General features: G+C 38.2%; 1 protein-coding gene across 1 annotated transcript in view; it reads left to right on the top strand.

Annotated features, from left to right (window-relative positions):
* Positions 1 to 18356, top strand: part of CFTR (CF transmembrane conductance regulator) — an 86398-nt gene that overhangs the window by 34884 nt on the left and 33158 nt on the right. The window contains exons 12-17 of the mRNA XM_050986868.1: positions 8322 to 8416; positions 10957 to 11043; positions 11918 to 12650; positions 13754 to 13882; positions 16796 to 16833; positions 17786 to 18039. Coding sequence (XP_050842825.1) covers positions 8322 to 8416; positions 10957 to 11043; positions 11918 to 12650; positions 13754 to 13882; positions 16796 to 16833; positions 17786 to 18039 — 1336 coding nt within the window. The remainder of the gene's footprint in view (positions 1 to 8321; positions 8417 to 10956; positions 11044 to 11917; positions 12651 to 13753; positions 13883 to 16795; positions 16834 to 17785; positions 18040 to 18356) is intronic.

The raw sequence follows: 18356 nt of genomic DNA, 5'->3' as shown, positions 1-18356 counted from the left end.
CAGCAGGTTTGCTTTGGTAGGTTTATCTGGGAGGGAAGAATTTTTTATGTTGCTCTAAAAGGGTGTTCTCATAGATTTGCATTTTGTTCTGTTTGTGTATGGAACCACCAAAAAGAAAGTTAAAAAGATGATTTCTTCTCCAAGTAAATTTGATTAATCACAAAAAAATATTACTGAAAAGCAGTGAAACTATGAGCAACAAAAGGACTTTCTTTTATTTCTTTTCCGAGCTTACACAAGTTTATAGGAATTTAGAGCACTGAAATGGGACATTTTTTTGTCCAAGTAGTTCAGGTACCTACATTTGTACTTCCTTAACTCTCATAAGGGAGTTCTCCCTTCAGCTTCTTGATCTTTATGCCTTGATGCCATTCACCTACCCTCCAGTTGTGCCATTGTACCTGTTCATGATGTACTGTGAAACAGAAGATAGATGAAGATTAGGGAGAAAATTGTAATGCTGTATTGGAGATCTGCACACTTCAGAACTGCTATGCCAAGATAGTTTGACAAAGCATGTTTGTGTAGGGCACAATGCATTAGGGTGTCAGTCTGTGCCTCAGCTCACAAGCCTAATTAGGGTGTACATGTCTCTCAAGAACCCTTTTTGCTCCTGCACAGCGTGGCTGTTGTCCCAGCCAGTGCCCCTGACATGGCTGTGTGACTGATGGGCAGTCAGATGCAGGGTATGCCTTTGTGAGTCCACAAAAAGTCCCCATGTGTGGGAAGCATGTGTTTTAATGGTGCTCCTTGGAGTGTAGTCCCACTGGATGACACATGTGACAGCAGTGCAGAGGTTTCATTCTTGGTCCCTGGTCCTCACAGCTCTTCTCTGTAGTGTTCTCTGGCACACGGGGAGAGCAAGGGCAGGGACACCAGAGTGCAACCCAGCCTGAGTGCACGAGATGTGAGCTGTAGAAATGATCCATGATGAAAGACAGTCACGTTTTGAAGGCTCAGTGGGGGAAGTTTGTCAGATCCAAGTACCACTGCTCCCCATCATTTCAGGCTGTCACTCACATGTACATCACACTGAAGAATCACGAGAAGGGTTCTCAACTGCATCTCTGTGCATCAGTGAAAGTATGCCTAGGATGCTTTTTAAGCTTATCTTTTAATCTATATTTTTATGGTAGTGTAGACGGTTTTATATGTGTAAAATGATTCAGAACTTGATTGCAATCACATTTCCTGATTATATTTTTCCTTTGAGAGTAAGTAGAGCATCAGAAGAGTTAAAATCATGTTTTACAATGTTGTTCTCATTACTGCAGTTCGTAAGTGGGAAGAGGTTAAGAGAAAAGCAGGTAAAGGAGAAAGAACAAAAATTAGTGCTTTGGGGTTGAGATAAGGGGACTGTAATTAAGAGTTTCATTAGTGTTCTTGATGGCCAAAAGAAACAACCTTACAGGCAAAAAAATTCTTTCTGAATGCCTGGCACACACTGAATATGACTGCAATGAGATGTAAGTTGTGTGTAGGCATTGCCCATATTTTTGTATGGTGCTGAATTCAAGGGAATGCCAATGCATTTAAATTACATGACACACTCTCCAAAACATCACAGTAAGAAGTTTTCAAGATGCATAGGAAAAGGGCTACCTGTTTCTTCTCCACTACCTTCTTGCTTTCTTTGCCTTTTCTTGACAAACAGGGATTATTTTAGCAAGCAAGAAAGCTGGATGCATGCTTAATTTAATATGCTCGCTAAAATTAAGGTCCCAGTAAGCAAATAAGAAGGTGAAGGTTTTAACCTCATAGGTTAAACCATTCCAGCACAGATCAGTAGTCTTTATCATTTGTCCTTTATTTAGGAGCTTTTTTGATATGAATTGTTTTAATACTAGTACTTATGAGTTTGTGGGTATTACCTCAAATCGATTACCTCTGTCTTATATTGGTGTGCTATAATAAAGAGTAGACAAGATGTAATTGGAATGGATTCTGAGCATATTTTCTATAGGCAGTCCCACAGGCAAGTTTAAAGGAACTCAAAAAGCAAGATAAAGTGAATTGGTGCTGCCTCAGCAGCACTTTTGACAAAGTGGTTTACCCTTTTTATCAAGTACCTTTCATCACATTCATAATAAAAAATCGTAGCAACGGAGTCTGAACTTTTGCCAAACACATCAAGTTAAGGACCAAGCATATTGTAAAAGCCACAGAGAGATGTGAATTTCCAGAGTTTGTATGCCAGTGGAAACTTGCCACTAAATTTGAAGTAATTCTAAAAATGCAGCTTCCCTAAAGATTGTATTAATTGGAGTTGTATTAATGTAATGGCAGGGATAACATGGATATAAATTGAAATTTGTAGGATTTAGTTTGTAGGTGGTATTTGGGTTTGCAAAATCCTTTTTACTGATGCTATGAAAAATGGGAAAAGAATGGGACCTTAATATTCAGATAGATTGAAAAATCAACATTAATAGTCTGCTATATGCAGGGTATGGGATTTTTTGTTTGACTTTATCACAGTAAGTGGTAACTTAAATAATAACTTGAAAAGTTAAACAGATAAAACGTCTGGACAGTTGAAATGGGAATTTTCATGTTTGAATGCTTTAACATTGAACAAACTCATCCTAGGAGAAGGCATTCCTCCAGTCAAGACTACAGCAGCAGGCCTGTCACAGTTATTTGTATTTAGAAATTAACAAGCATTCTATCACATTTGAGTGGGTCCAGTAGTTCATGAGTTTTGAAGTCATACTTCCATAACTTTCACTTTTACCTTTTTGTTATGTAAGATAGATATTTTTCCACCTAGTTGATTCATGTGATCCTTCAATAATTACTTGAGTGTCCATAAACACATAATGGCAAACTACCTTTGAGAGATTACCACTCTTTAAGTAAACACATGCTCTGATTTGAGAGACACCAGCTGCTCATGAATGTAATGTTTAACATGGCAGGCAAATAGAGGAAGTGTTTCCCTGTGAAATTAAATTATACAATAGTACCAAAGAAGTTTGTGGTCAGATTCTGTAGGGTTTTGAGCTGGGTTTACTGGGAGTGCAGGAGATTAATTTTCATCTAATAACTAGGTTGTGGAGAGATTAACTATAGAAAGAGACACTCAAGGGCCAAGTCCAGGTTTGTGTTCTCTTGTGTTCAACATCTCTTCTCCCGAGAGGAGAAGTTGACTGCAGTGCTAAGAATGCTGTAAAACAGAAACACATCCTTGCATCCCATATACTGCTCCAGCTCCTTTTATTTGTGCTGATTTTGGGTTGGTTTTAGTTTGGTTAGCTTGGTGGTGTTTTGGTTTTTTTGGTTTTTTTTGGTCACATGACGAGGGAAATGGGCAGATTACAAATTGTGTGGAAGAGGAACAATAAAGGGTTCAAGTGTGGAACAGAGTCCCTTGTGGTATGTAATTCTCCACAAGAGGTATTAAATGGTAACTTGCTTATCTAATCAGGTACATGTCTATGGTGTAAATTATGTGAGAGCAAGTGACTTAACCTGCCTTCACAGCTGGGGAGAGCCACTGGCATGTCAAGGTGAAGTTTATCACATCCTAATATAAACAGCTGAAAGAGTATAAATGCCTCTTTCAGGCAGAAAGCCCACGTAATATGTCACAAATTCACAGAAGGGACCCACAGTGACCACCAGGTCCAACCCTTAAGGCCATCTGGGGGTTGAACCCACAACCTGAGTGTTATTAGCACCACATCAAGCCTCCCACTACCACTGCACATCAGACATGTGGCCCCCACAGCTGCCTGCCTTTGCTTTTTCCATCCCTCACTGGTGTGATCTGCTGGCTTGCACAGACTAAAATCCTTCTCTGTGGCCCAAAATCACTGGCAGATCAGCTGTGAAGCTGCAGACAGTGAGTTTTCTGGGTGAACTGGAAATTAAGAGGCTAGCACGGTTTCTTCATAGCAGGGGAACTTCTTGATTGGAGACAAACTCCCAAATAAACTTCAAGAAGTTTATCAGTGATCACATAAATACGTATAACAGACCCACCCCCCTCTGCAATGTTCTCTTTTGATATAATTTTGTTAAAAAACTGTTTCAGTAAACACAGGTCTTCCCACCCCTTTCCCTGTCTTAGGTACAGGGCTCTGGGCTGCTTACCTTGGGTGTTGTCCTGTCTTCTGTGACTTTTCTGGAATCATGTTTAATTCTCTTACCCTGCATTTAACCTACATGCAGTGCATTGACTACTTCACCTTTCAAAAATCTGTTTCAAGGAAATATTTTGCCATAGAGAAAGCGAGTTTTGCCAGCATTTGTCTGAGTTTTGGGTGAGCCTGACACTCTGTTTGAGGTCACAAACCACTCAAAAAAACAAAGTGTATGCTTTTGGATCAGAAATCCTTCATAAATGGTTCAGCTAAAGTCTAACAAAACCCTTGGCTTACAGAATCATGGGCAGAGAGAAGAGAGTTACCTAAATAAAATAAAATTAAAAAAACTTATTTGAAAATAAATAAATCTGGTTTTCTGGGTTATTCCCAGGAAAATGAGGATTTCATTATGTTCAGGCTGGTTACCTAAAAGCCAAGATACAAAAAATTATTGAAAATTATTCAATTCTTCAATTAAAATTGAAATTTTAAAAATTCATAGAAGTATTCTGTAGTAGGTATGAGTCTGCAACACAAGTCTGGATTTCAAAACTTTAAAGATTCAAAAGATGATGATGATGATGAAAAAGGAAGTACTTCAGTAACAATGAGAGTAGGGAGATTTTTTGGGAACTGTGAAAAAAAGCACAGGGAATGTTAATGTCAATGAAGAAAAGGAAGGGGATAAAGACTGCTGTAGAGGTGACTAAAATAAAAACAGAAGGTAAATAGAGAACTGAAATAGAATGAAGATGAAATGCAGAGAGTCAAGACTGCTGCTCTGTTCCATCAGTTTCATGACTGTTTTGTCTTTTATGAGAGAAGGCAGAAGAGAGATGATCAAACCCCACACAATTAAGGACAAATTTAAGTAAGAAAAAGAAGTCACATAAGGAAAATACTTAGGTTCTATCATTAGAACTGCTTGAGTAGTTTGAGTAACTTTGGACATATTAAGCAACTCTTGGGTCTTAGAGACCATTTTCTGACATGCTTTATTATCTTCATTGTTGCTAATGATTTATCAAATGATTCTGATAACAATTAATCTCTACAGAAAAGATTTGGAGTGTGAAGTCCATTCTGAGGTTTCCTTTTTTAATAACAAGATCATATTTCCTGTTCACCCTGAACCTATCCTGGCTGTATTCTTCCTTACCAAGCCCAAAGGTTTTATGAGGGCCATCCCTTTGCTGCTGAGGTAGATGAATATGGCATTTTCACTGCAAAAAATGCAAATAGGTATTAAAAAGGGTGCCTTCTCCTTGAGTGTGCAACTTTTTAGCTCCTGCTGTTAGAAGCATCCAGTAAAGTAATTAATGCCTGTGAGAACTGTAGGGGTTTTCATAGATGACTACTTAACAACCTGTTTCCAAATTTAAGCATTTAGAAATAGATGTGTTAAAGAAAATCCAGTGGCTAGCTCCTATTTCATTAATATGTGAGTCTTGTGCTGTTCAGCATCGTTGCATTAGGTTTGTCCCTGGCTTGATTTCACTTCCTGCACAGAATGACAGCAAGGATGTGCTGGGACCAGCCCTATGTACTTTCTTACAATAGGTCATGAGTGTTCCAACAAATAGCATTGTGTGTCTATTGGACTTCATTGCTTTGTTTACGCCTTTGAAAGAAATTACTAAACATTTCTTAATTAGTATAATTACAGCCTGAAAAGTCCTTTGTCTGTTCCATGCCATATATTATTTTGAGGTGAAGGGTAGAGGAGAGCAGAAGGGGAACTCATTAAAAGGCTGATTAAAATTCCATGTTGACACACCTGCAAAGAAATATATCTGATGAAATCCCACAACATTTAAAGCAGTGGGAACCCTGGAATGAATTTCAGGAGAGCTGAATTTTTACCCCGTTTGCAGGAGAAGACATGCTGGGCCCAGTTCTTCACCTGGGTTTTTTGGGAAGGAGTAGAATCAGGAAACAGCAAGGGCACCAGAACTTTCACAGGCTGCAGTACTGCTAGAAATGGGAAGCAGCTTAAATCAGCTTGGAGAACTGGATACTTAATCATGCAAACCCCTATGTTAAGGCCAAATTTACAGATGGTCAACATGACTCCTGCATACATAATGAGACCACGAGTGATCAAACTGGGTTGTCTCAAAGAAATGCCAAAAAACTTTTTATGCCAGAATTTCACCTGTTCTCTCAAAATGCTTCATGACTTATAGAAAGGTGATTTTGTCACATGTAGAAAATTTTTCTTTGAAACTGTTGCTGGCACTGTTTTTCACATTCCTCCTCTTCCTGCAAATACTTGAGCTGATATGTTAATATCAGGGATTTGCTTGTGTGACTCCACTTACGAGAGGGAAAGAACTAGTTAATGTGAGAATAATTTAAAAATCACCTGCAATAGATTTTCCACACATAAGAGCATCTTGATTTTAAGGTCAGAATCCTCTAAGTCAGGAAGCAAATGCTATTACCAAATTAAAGACTAGTGAGAATCTCCCATTTCCTGACAGACCGGGCAGTCAATTTCTAGCTCTTGAGCGGCTGGACCCTTCAGCTGTCACTGTTCCAAGTCTGAACAGCATTGTTCACTCTGTTCCTGAGGTCAGGGCAATTTGCAGGGGAGGAAGAAGGAAACATTTTTTGGTAGAACTTTTATTTATTTATTTATTTATTTATTTATTTATTTATTTATTTATTTATTTATTCTGCAAAACCTCAAAGGCCTGGAATGCCAGTAGGCTGCCCATTAGAGAGTGATTAACCATCAAAATCACAGCAGGGGCCATCAAAATTGGGTTGTATGTGTCTTTGTATGAAATACAAACTTACAGAGAGCTTACTTAGAATCCCAGACAGTATTGCCCTGATAGTGCTTTGTGTGTCATCCAGTGTGGAAGCCGTAGGATTTCTGTGGGTGCTGCAGAGAGCATGCAGACAGCTGAGCTCCTGCCTGCCTCTTGGCTGCCTGCAGGATGAGACCCCAAAACAGGATACCCCCTCCAGATCACAGCCAAAGGTCCTTCTCAGAAGCTCAGGTTCTGAGAGATAATGCATGGCACCCTTTTTTACCTGAGAAGCTGCACTGAAAGGAAAATATGTTTGGTGCATGAGAACACTGGAGCTGATTTTGTCTGGCACTGGATGCCTCAGTCAGCTTCCCTGGCTGGGGGGGGATCCCTGCCTTGGGAGAGGGAAGGTGTGCACAGGCAGTCTGGTGCTGCTGGGCAGTGAGCACAGGCACTGGGAGCTCCAGGCACAGTCAGGGATGCCCACTCACTACATGGCAAACTGCCCTGAGACTGTATCCCCTGGAAGCCTGGGTGCCCTGGCAGCTCATCCAGCCTGTGCTTTGGGGAAAAGCCTGCTGAAGGTACACCCACCACAGTGACAGTGGTGTCACTCCACTGGCTCACAGATGTAGGCCAGGTAAGGCTTGAAGGCAGAATTAACATTTTTTGTTAGAGCAACTCTGAAAGTAGAAAAGCTAGACAACTTTCAGGCACATGAGCCATTCTCCTTGTCTCCACTTCCATGAATTTCTGTGGTTGACATGGATCATCCATTTCAGCACTAAATTCTGCTCTCAAGAAAATTTCTGACTACCCTGCTACCCTTGCCAGTGGGACACAAGGGTGTCCTGTTCTCCTTTCTGTGTCTCATACGAGACAGAAATGGTATTTTCTGCTTTTATCCCTGGCTAAAGATCCATTTTTAACTCACAGTCATGAGTTCTAAATAACTTTCAGCCCAAGCAGTGCAACATGGCTCCCAAACTTTTTGCAAACCATGAGCATCCCAGGCAAGGAATGCTTTTCAAGCCTTTTTAATGAACCTGCCTAAAACATATATTTCTCTGGTTTTGAACACCTCAGAAACAGAGTTTGCTTCTTGCTTTCCCTAACTTCAGTAGCAAGTGCATTTATCATTACTTGGCAGAACCCTTGAGCAATTAATGTCTTGGACTGACATTGTATGAAGGTACATTCTCTGCTTTTAGGGAGATTAACTATTCAGACAAATATTTGTTCTTAAGATCTTGCAGCTTGTGATTCCTTCTTGCAATAGAATGATAGGTTTTCTCTTATCACCATTTCTGATTATATAAACAAGTGAAATTTAAAAAACCACCATGGGATTTTTTTTTTTTACAACTGCTGTCCAACAGGTCTGTAGACAATTGTACACTATGTTTCCATCAAATCTATAGCTTGAGTTTCTAGGATATTGAAAATACTGATTCTTAAAAAAAATTGTTAACAGGATATTTCCAAGTTCCCAGACAAAGATTATACGCTGCTGGGTGAAGGTGGAATCATTCTTAGTGGAGGTCAACGAGCACGGATCTCACTGGCAAGGTGAGTATTTTGCTCTTCAAGTAGTGTACTGTTTCACAGATATGGAAACTGTTATGACTAAGCATGTAAACACATGTGGACTATGTCCTGCTAAATAGTATCTTCCAGATACACCAGGAACATGATTTTATTATCAGAAATCTGAGTTCAGCTATATCATTTTGTTGATGAAACACCTGCATATTAATTTATTGAATTTTAAAAGTTTGATGTCAGACAAATGCTATGGCTTAGCTCACCATCAATCTTTCCCTCCCTGATGCAAGATGTCTTTGGAAATTCTGACCTCTAAGTGTAACTTTTTATGTACTGAAAATACAAATAAATATTCCAGGACCTTTTCCTGCTATGGCATTTCTTCAGAGTGGTTTATGTGTTGATCAATGACATACCGCCTGTCTACAGGTAAATGGAGGGGAAAAAAAAGCAGCCATGTTCCAAAACATTTTGTGCTAACACTTTGGGCTTCCCTCTGTCATAAGAAAAAAGAAAAAGTTGAAAGCAGTGACTAGCTAGTACGTATGAATAACTGCCTTGTCTGTTTGACCTTCCAATGTTAGTAAGTAATTCTGAAGGTCTACAGAACAATAACATAGGTGTTTGTCTTATAAATTAGCTATGTGTTTCAGCAGAATCACTTAGCTATTGTGAGAAATCCAGTAATGACAGCTCTGATGTGTAAATGGCCCCATTTATTTCTGTGCCAAGTGCAAATTGTGTTGATTCCCATGCCCAGAAACACTGTGTAGAAGTAAAATCACATTATAGTGATCTGTACTGGCATCCCATGAAAGATGTGCACGTCTGTGTGAGGCTAAAAATGGGATCATTAAAACAGAGAATCTTTCAGTGTGGGCTTGTGAGACTGAAGAGACATATGGATGGTTCTGGTTTATGCAGTAAGAGGAAAGAGAAGGGGAAGATCAGGCAAAGCTTTCAAAGCATGTAACCCCAAAACAACAAAAACCACTTAGATTTTAATTCAAAATTCAACATTTACACAGACTATTTCCTAGATGTTATGGATAATCATGTCTGTCACTTTTTGGGTGGTCATAGCTTGTTTCTTGGGGGGGTCACAGAACTTATGTATTTATTGTCAGCTGTAGAAAAGTAATTTTAAAAACAATTACATGTGACTTTATAGATTTTGTTTGGGTTCCAGTCCAAGCTCAATGCACTACAAGGTGTGTGGGTACTGAGGTGTGGGTTGCAGACGAAGCTCTGAGGAGTCAGGGGCGTAAATTTAGGTTTACAGCCCTGGGTTGTACCTAGGTAATAAACTGGTGATAAACTGGGCATTATGTTCTTGGACTGGCTGCCTATCTGATAAACCTATCTGGTATAATCTGTGCAAGGTCAAGTGAAATGACAATCTGTGACAGAGGTGACATCGACCAGCCATCATGAGAAGCAGGTGGAGATTGCATGAGCCTGTCTTTCTTACAGAGCACTGCCAATGCCTGCACCTGCAACGGGGGGAAAGAAAGGACCAAGGGAAAAACACAGTGTGTGTCCTGGACTTGAGTCAGCTTGCTGGCCTGGTCCCCCAAAGCCAGGAGCTTTGTAGCTACTAAGTGCAGCACACAAATTATATCAATAAAACCCTGAAAACTTCTTGCTGATAAAAGCACACAGAGCAGTGTGAATTTTTGTTGCTGTGCAGCAAAAAATGTAAAATGTGAAGTCCATTGTGTTAGAGGATTTCTCAACAAAGTTGCTAGTTTCATTAACATAATGAGCTAATACTGAGGGCTTTTTCTCTTGGTGATTAAATATTTTCACACTGATTAACATGCTTTAAAAAATACATAAATGCAGCTGGCCAGATTTCTTTATTACTTATACTATGATTGATCTCACATAATGATTTTTATTCTCACAGAGGAAGGCAGGGGGTCTTTTTGAACTTCTATTCAAAAATTTTTTTTAAGAACCCTCTTAACCAGAGCTTTAGGTCTCAGTGAGCCATATCCAAGTACATACAGCTTAAGGTCCTATTTGATGTCTTCAACTTGAAAACTGTTCAGTCCCATTGCAAATGTTGTTTGCAAGATCATGCCTCCTTAATATGCTTTTATTTGCTCACCATTTGGTTCTAAGTACTTTTGAAATTAAGTGCTGAGGACTAAGTCTTTTCCCATGTTTATTCACATATATGCAATATTCCCGCAGGCACCAGTAGATGTTACAGTAGACATTAAATTCCTATTGAAATGGTCATTGTGCATCGATGGGGACAGTCAGATTCAGGCCATAAACAGATTTCTTTTTACACAGAGTAACCTGTGTAAAAGACAGCTTTGTTTCATTGCACCAAAATTAATGGAAAACTGAGTTAGTTTGTAATGTGGTCTGCAGCAAGAAAAGGCTTAATTAAAAGATGTCTCATAAGCACATTTCATCTTAAACTTCAGCTCTATACTGATGCTGTAGAAAGCCTATCAATTGAAAGATTTGAGGCATTCTTCTTAAATCATATTTATTTAAATTAATAAGAGATGCAAAAGTTAATGCCATTTCCATTTTTTTCTGTTCAGGGCAGTGTACAAAGATGCTGATTTGTATCTCCTGGATTCTCCTTTTGGACACTTAGACATTTTCACAGAAAAAGAGATATTTGAAAGGTATTGTATGTCACGGTAGACTGTATTTAAGAATCTCACCAAGCAGCACAAAGTAAAGGGAAGAGTTTTAATAGCAGTACAAAAATATAGAAGTGATCAAAATTATGCCTGTTGGGATGTTAATTTTTAGGGTTTCTCATAGTATTAAGTTGTAGTACTATGTATATATTTTGAGTATTTTTAGTTAATAGTAAGACAATGCACTGTGTGGGGAACAAGGCTGGACCAGGTGTGAGCACTGCTGCTCCCTCTTCCATCTTAACAGATTGAGCCTGCTGTAATCTCGTACTCCCAGTGCGTGTGGCTTTTTATCTGACATGTCTTTGTATCAGAAAGGCTTTCACTTTAAAACAATTACCTGCTTTGTAAGTATAATTTTTTACAAAAAGCTATATTTTGACCTGTTTTTCTAATCACTGAACGTTGAATCACCTGAAACTGCCTGCTGATGATTGGTGCAGGTTGGCCCAATTCAGAGATGTTTTGCTTGTCCTTTTGATGAAATCAGTAAGGACACTCGCTGTCATCCATGACTTTTTCAGCCTCTGTAATTTTGAAGTTTTGAAATTGGAGTAACACTCCTAAGTCTCAGATCAGCAGATCTGAGTAACCCTAAGATGAAAAGAAATACTTCATGATGAAGTGTGCTTTTTGGGTTGACCTGAACATGATTAAATTTTACTTCTTTTTTGGTTCCTGCAATAAAGTACTCACCCTTTACACATCTCAGCTTTACCGCCTCTGTAGTTTGAGGGAGCACCCAAGACTGCTCATACTGGGAGCAGGACAGGTAAAAGCAAATTGAAAGGGATAAAATCATCATTTAATGATGGGAACAAAATAATCTAAATGTTCACACTTCCATCTTTTACAGCTGTGTGTGCAAGTTGATGGCGAATAAAACGAGGATCTTGGTTACTTCAAAATTGGAACACTTAAAGATTGCTGACAAAATATTAATCTTACATGAAGGGAGCTGCTATTTCTATGGAACATTTTCTGAACTTCAGGGTCAACGGCCAGACTTCAGCTCAGAGCTGATGGGATTTGACTCTTTTGATCAGTTCAGCGCAGAGAGAAGAAATTCAATCCTTACTGAGACTCTCCGACGATTTTCCATTGAAGGAGAAGGCATTGGATCACGCAATGAAATAAAGAAGCAATCTTTTAAACAAAAATCAGATTTGAACGACAAAAGGAAGAACTCTGTAATAATTAACCCCCTGAATGCAAACAGGAAGTTCTCAGTGGTGCAGAAGAACGGGGTGCAGGTCAATGGGATAGACGACGGCCACAGCGACGCCCTGGAGCGGCGGCTCTCGCTGGTGCCGGACGTGGAGCAGGGGGACGTGGCCCTGCTCAGGACTGGCATGCTCAAGGCTGACCCTCTGCTGCAAGGGCGCCGCAGGCAGTCGGTGCTGAACCTGATGACGAGCCCCTCTGTCAGCTACGGAGCAAACTTCTCCAAGAAGGGAAGCACAACCTTTCGGAAGATGTCCATGGTGCCCCAGACAAACCTGTCTTCTGAGATGGACATCTACACCAGGCGCGTGTCTCGAGACAGTGTCTTGGACATAACCGATGAAATCAACGAAGAGGATTTGAAGGTGTGCATTGATTTGAATTCATCTTGGGTGTGGTCGTAGTGGGGGTTTAGTGTAATACACTCCTCATCTGTTTTTCTACTGGACTATTTCCTTCCTAATGCAGCATTTCTCTGCAGTATTTGTGTTTTCAATACCTGTGAAAATTTTTAAACTCAAGTATAGTCTTGAAATCATTGAAATCCTCACAAAATTGTATTGCCTTATTTTTGGTTCATTTTTCAGTGCTAAGTGTAGGGAATTTCAATACAAAATTTACATCTCCTGCACTTTACCTTTCAGATTACTTAGGATAAAATAAAATTTGAAACCATAACTTGGAAAAACATTGTTTTAAAGCATTTAGGTGAAATTCGCATTTGAAACATTAAGGCTCATGGAAAAAATAAAATACATTTGAAGTACTAGCACAGTTTTTGGAACTGGAATATGATAAAATTTGATAAATTTGTCAGACTTTAGTTCTTGTGTCCTGATGCAGATAATGAAAGGAGGAATAAGCTTGATTTTACTCTGGTTTTATGGATGTGCAAAAAACCCCAGAAGGTTGAGTTTTATACCAAAAACTGGACCAAAATTTCTTTTTTTCTGATAGTTTCAATTGGTCATGGTGGACGAGTTTCATTTTCAAAACAGTCAGCTGATTTTCTCAGGATAGGAAAATTTTCTGGGGAAGTTTCCTTGGTGGAAAGAGATGTCCAAGGAAAATTTAAATTCAATGTTTGCTGAAGCACTGCCCATTTTTGTTTTAAGCTCAACAGAAAAAAAAGAGCTCAAAGTGCTTACAAATTTACTCTAAAATCACAATAATAATTCTCCATTGAAAGAAAATAGCTATTGATTAATTGTTTCTGATTCTGGTAGTACTGGACAAATCTCAGCCTCTCATTGTTGAAAATTTCAAATAATCTCTTGATTTTATTTTTATATCAAAGGTGACTCAACCGGTCAGTACCTTCCTCTCTAGCCTTTATCAGCCAATTTTATGCTTCAGCTCAATTATTTGCAGTGAGTTGGCAGAAAGAATGACAGCATTCTTGTGTCAGAAATTCTCACACAGAGATATTATGAGGATTCTTACTATTATTTTCCTGCTTTTTTGACAGGAGTGCTTCAGTGATGATGCTGAAAGCATGGGTACTGTTACTACATGGAACACCTATTTCAGATACGTCACTATCCACAAAAACTTGATTTTTGTTCTGATTTTGTGCGTGACTGTCTTCTTACTTGAGGTAAGAAAATCTGTGCTTGGTGTCATGTTGCAACAAATGTTTGCAACATGTTTGTTCAAACTGTTCTTTGTGAATATGGATAAAGCATGAAGACATAAGCTCTTCTATGTATCACTTATTGAAAACTGCTGCTAAATTAAATTGCAGGGACTTTTCTACTGCTTAGATGAGCACTTCTTCACCTAAGTTAATGGTTAGTGCGCAGCAGCAGAAGACCCATCTTCTCAAATGATCCAGGTTATTTTCTCTATATGGAACTATAAATAAGAATTATTACCCTAGGCAAGTCTCTTGTTCACAGGTGAATAATCTTCCATTTTTCATTAAAAATTACCTTTGCAGAGCCTTAGGTAGTTAACAACAATAATTCCATTATTTTTTTTTTTTTTGATCAGCACATGCATAAATTCTGGAAAATTGCTTTGAAAAATGAGTTACTAGCTTTGCTCCTAGCGAAAGAAGAGTGGTGAGTAAGGCAGAGTGCTGAATGCCTGTGGCGGCAGTGAAGGATGGAAGGGGTGTTCCTGCAGCATGCAGAGAAGACTTTTTCCAAGGATGGTGTAAAACACCAGAACAAGTACTGAAGAACATCTGGCTCTTTGAAGACATTTGACTCTTTTTCATATATCAGAAATTGCCTGCTTTTTGTCTTGTCTCTCAACTTAGAAAAGACTTCAGGCATATATAATCTCTTAATGTTCTCTCCTATAGTAAATTTCCTAAATCAAGTATTTTTTAAAGGAAAGGAAGATGTTTCATAGGGAGAAATCAATGACACTGTATTCATATGTCAACTTACAAAATATGGTGCCAATTTCTCTTGGTATTTTTAAACATGAACTGAATGAAAAGATGAATTCCTCAGGAATATAGGATTATTTTCTGGCTGATTGTCAGCAAAGGGTGTTAAGCAGTGAGATTCAGACTTCTAGTATCACCATAGCTGGAGAAAGATGTGGCTGATGGTATTCTGAATTTACAGTAATGCTTATTGCAGGTGATTTAAGTTACTTCTCTTGGACCAGGAATAAATCCTGGAGCTAAGATCTAGTTTAACACCCTAACTTTTAAACCAACTCCAGAAGCAAGGCAGTACTTAGATGTGTAGCTCTTCTTATCATGTAAGTTTTATTTTCATGGTTGTGGAAAATGGCTTTGTAAACAGCAGCAAAGCTGAACGTGAGTTTTAGAGGTAAAGAAAATTTAAATTTTAAGATATATCAGATTTTTTCCTGTATATTCAGCATACATTTCCAATGCTGATTACACATTTTTCCTTTTATTTTAGACTAAATCTTTTTTAAATGGTTCAAAAAGCCTCATCTTCCAACTGAAAAAAAAAAAATAATCTCATGACAAAGAATGTTTCCACACAATTTGAAGTTTCCAGTGTGACTCTCATTGAAGTAAAAGCCTATTGGTAAATGAATAGGCTGGAAAATACCCAGCTGCAGCCCAGTCTTGAGCACACCTCTGTGTGTGAGCTGAAACACCAAGTGTTTGTGTGTCCTGGGCTAACTTGAGACAATGAAGAGAGGCTAGTGATGAACATCCAAGTGAAATGAAAGTGGTGGGTTTACACCCTTCAGATCTGGGTGGAACTACTGTGGAAATTCAGAGATGCTGTTTTAGATTTGGAATTGCTTGCTTTTGAATGGATTGTTGCAGATTCCAAGGTGAATTCACACAGGTCACCATAAATAGGACATCAACTGTACTTATTTCCTAGGCTTGTGAGGTGTATGTTTTGCAGCCCATTTAAGCAGCTCAAAACTGTGTCTCATGGATGTAATACCCAGAGACTAGGGCTGCTGAACTGCAAGAAGAGCAGTTTTGGAAGGAAACACAGAGAAAGGCTTTGTGAAATTATTCTGTGACAATATTACTTACCATCATCTTCACAGCTGAAAAAATTCCTCTGTTGTGAGGAGTCAAGATGAGAACAGAATTCTGTTGAGAGATGTAAAAATATTATTGTGAAAGAAACCTGATTCTTACAAATACTTAAATTCAGGACCATCATGGTCAATCTTGAGTTATTTACTGTAAGACCTGCAGAAGTTGGTGGCTACCATAGAGAAGACTTCAGTTATGTGTATCAGTTGGGGTGTTACCACAATAGATTTCTGTGCCAATTACATAAAAATGTATGGGAAGAAAATGTAAAAACTGTTTCAACCCTTAGAAAAATAATCATAGTCAGGAACAGAGCAAACTAAAATGTAACAGACTAGATGAAGCTATCCAGTGTCTTGGTAGACAGACAAGAATTTATTACAGACTAAATTCTTGTTAAATGCTGAACCATCTCACAATGAAAGGGTTTAATTCTACATTTTAAAAATGTTACAATAGATTATGTGGGAAAATATGTAAAACTAAGCAGCAAAGCAGTATCAGTCAAAAGAATATACCAAATGTAGATGTCAGCTAGCAAGAGCAAAAATGCAAAAATAATAATGTTAAAGGTGTGTTAAAGGTATAACATTCATATTTGCATAGATGCCTTTGAAGATAATTACTCTTGAAGAGACTTACTCTTCTAGGGCAATAAAAATTATTAATATTTAAAACATAAAAGGCATACAGTTACCAGTAGGAAGACATTATTAAGCCTTTGTTAATAGTATGGTAAAAAAGAACACAAGAATTTCTAGAATTCAAGAATCTCTCGGGCACTTGAGAGCCTGATTGTAATACAAGTCTAAATGTAGCTTTCCTGGTGGGATGCACTAAATTGTTTCCGTGGAGAGAGAAGCAGATATTACATGGTTTTTGCTTTAAGTAGGTTTGACTTCAACCCATTTGTTATGCTCCCTCTAAAAACAGGCATAAATTCAATGAAAAAAGATAAGAGAGAAAGGTTACATAAAGTGATAAACCAAAATCTGACTGTGTTTTCTTTGGTCACAGGTAGCTGCTTCTCTTGGTGTGGTTTGGTTTCTTCAAAAGTAAGTAGTGGTGATAATTTATTGAGAAACTGGGGTATCCCTTATATTATTTTTTTTCTGTAAAGAATGAATAAATTCTGCCAGAATTCTATGTGGATAGTCACTACTTTATAGTCAACAAAATGGTTCATAGATGGATAATTTAAATACCTTGTGTAGATGGTATCTGGTACGTCTTTAAGTGCCAACAGTTGAATGGTTTATGCCTTGTTATTGAATACACAAGAGTGTACACAAGATTTTCCTGGGTCAGCTCACTCTGGAGATGCAGGGACCTGATTATCTTCAGTATACAATGATTCAGAGGTCTGGTAAGACTTGCTAAAGAACATTTCAAGGGAGCAGCTTCTGTATAACCCCTATTTGTAAAATTTCTTCTGGTCATCTATGAAGAATTCCCAGAAGTTACAGGGTCAGCAGTTGTAAGTTAAAATGTACTGAGCAGTGGAAAAGCCAGTGGCTTTTCCTGGGTTAATGCTTTTAATCCCTGTTTTCGTCCTGCAGCAATGAGTGTGTGTGAGTATAGAAATCAATGGTGACATAGGTCTCCCTGGAGGTGGAGTGATTTAAGTTGATTTCCATCTACATTAATTCACTAAGGGCTTTGATTTTTATAGCATACCTAAAGAATTTTACTTCCGTAGTAATGCAGTTTTTTCAAGACTTAAACTAATTTTTCTGTTTAAAAGAAGCAGGTGTATTTTCCTGGATTAGGTTATGTTTGTCAGTGATTAAATAGGCAGCAGATTTGCAAGATACTACCAGAGCAATTAATAATTTATATTTCGTACATTCATGAAAATATTTTTTAAATTACTGGAAATATCTATAACCATTAGCATAGTTTTAAAACAAATGGACACTGGAGTACTGTTTGGTTTTGTTTAGTAAAAAAAAAGAGAAAAAGCACATGATTCCCATAATGCATTTGTTTTTCATTTCTATCACACAGGACAGCTTTGGAGGCAAATTCAACACAGTCAGAAAACAGCACCTCTGACAAACCTCCTGTGATTGTCACTGACACTAGCAGCTACTACATCATTTACATCTATGTGGGTGTGGCAGATACCCTGCTTGCCATGGGAATCTTCAGGGGTTTGCCCCTTGTGCATACACTTATAACAGTGTCTAAGACTCTTCATCAAAAGATGGTGCATGCAGTTCTGCATGCACCTATGTCAACCTTCAACTCCTGGAAAGCAGGTAACTGAAATGACTCATCTATGCATCTATTTTCCATTTAATGGTTTTCATTCTGTTAAAGGACCCATTAAGTGTTACTTCCCATTTACATTTTTAGTCAAGCGGAATGTTAGAAGTTTGCCACATAAGGTAATTTGTGAATCTTTTAATGAAACTTGATTGCACTTAAGTGTGACATATTTCAGTTGTCAATTCTGGTTCTGAAATATCATCCTGTAAGAAAGAAATTTGGAGAAAATAAACCATTAACTGTTCTAGGCAATAAAAGCTGAATAACTTCTAAAGAATAGACTTTGTCAAAAACTGCAATAGAAAAC

The sequence above is a fragment of the Serinus canaria genome, chromosome 1A, assembly GCF_022539315.1.
Source record: "Serinus canaria isolate serCan28SL12 chromosome 1A, serCan2020, whole genome shotgun sequence".
In the NCBI taxonomy this organism is placed as follows: Eukaryota; Metazoa; Chordata; class Aves; order Passeriformes; family Fringillidae; genus Serinus; species Serinus canaria.
Note: the sequence above shows the minus strand (reverse complement) of the source record. Positions and strands in the feature narration are given on the sequence as shown.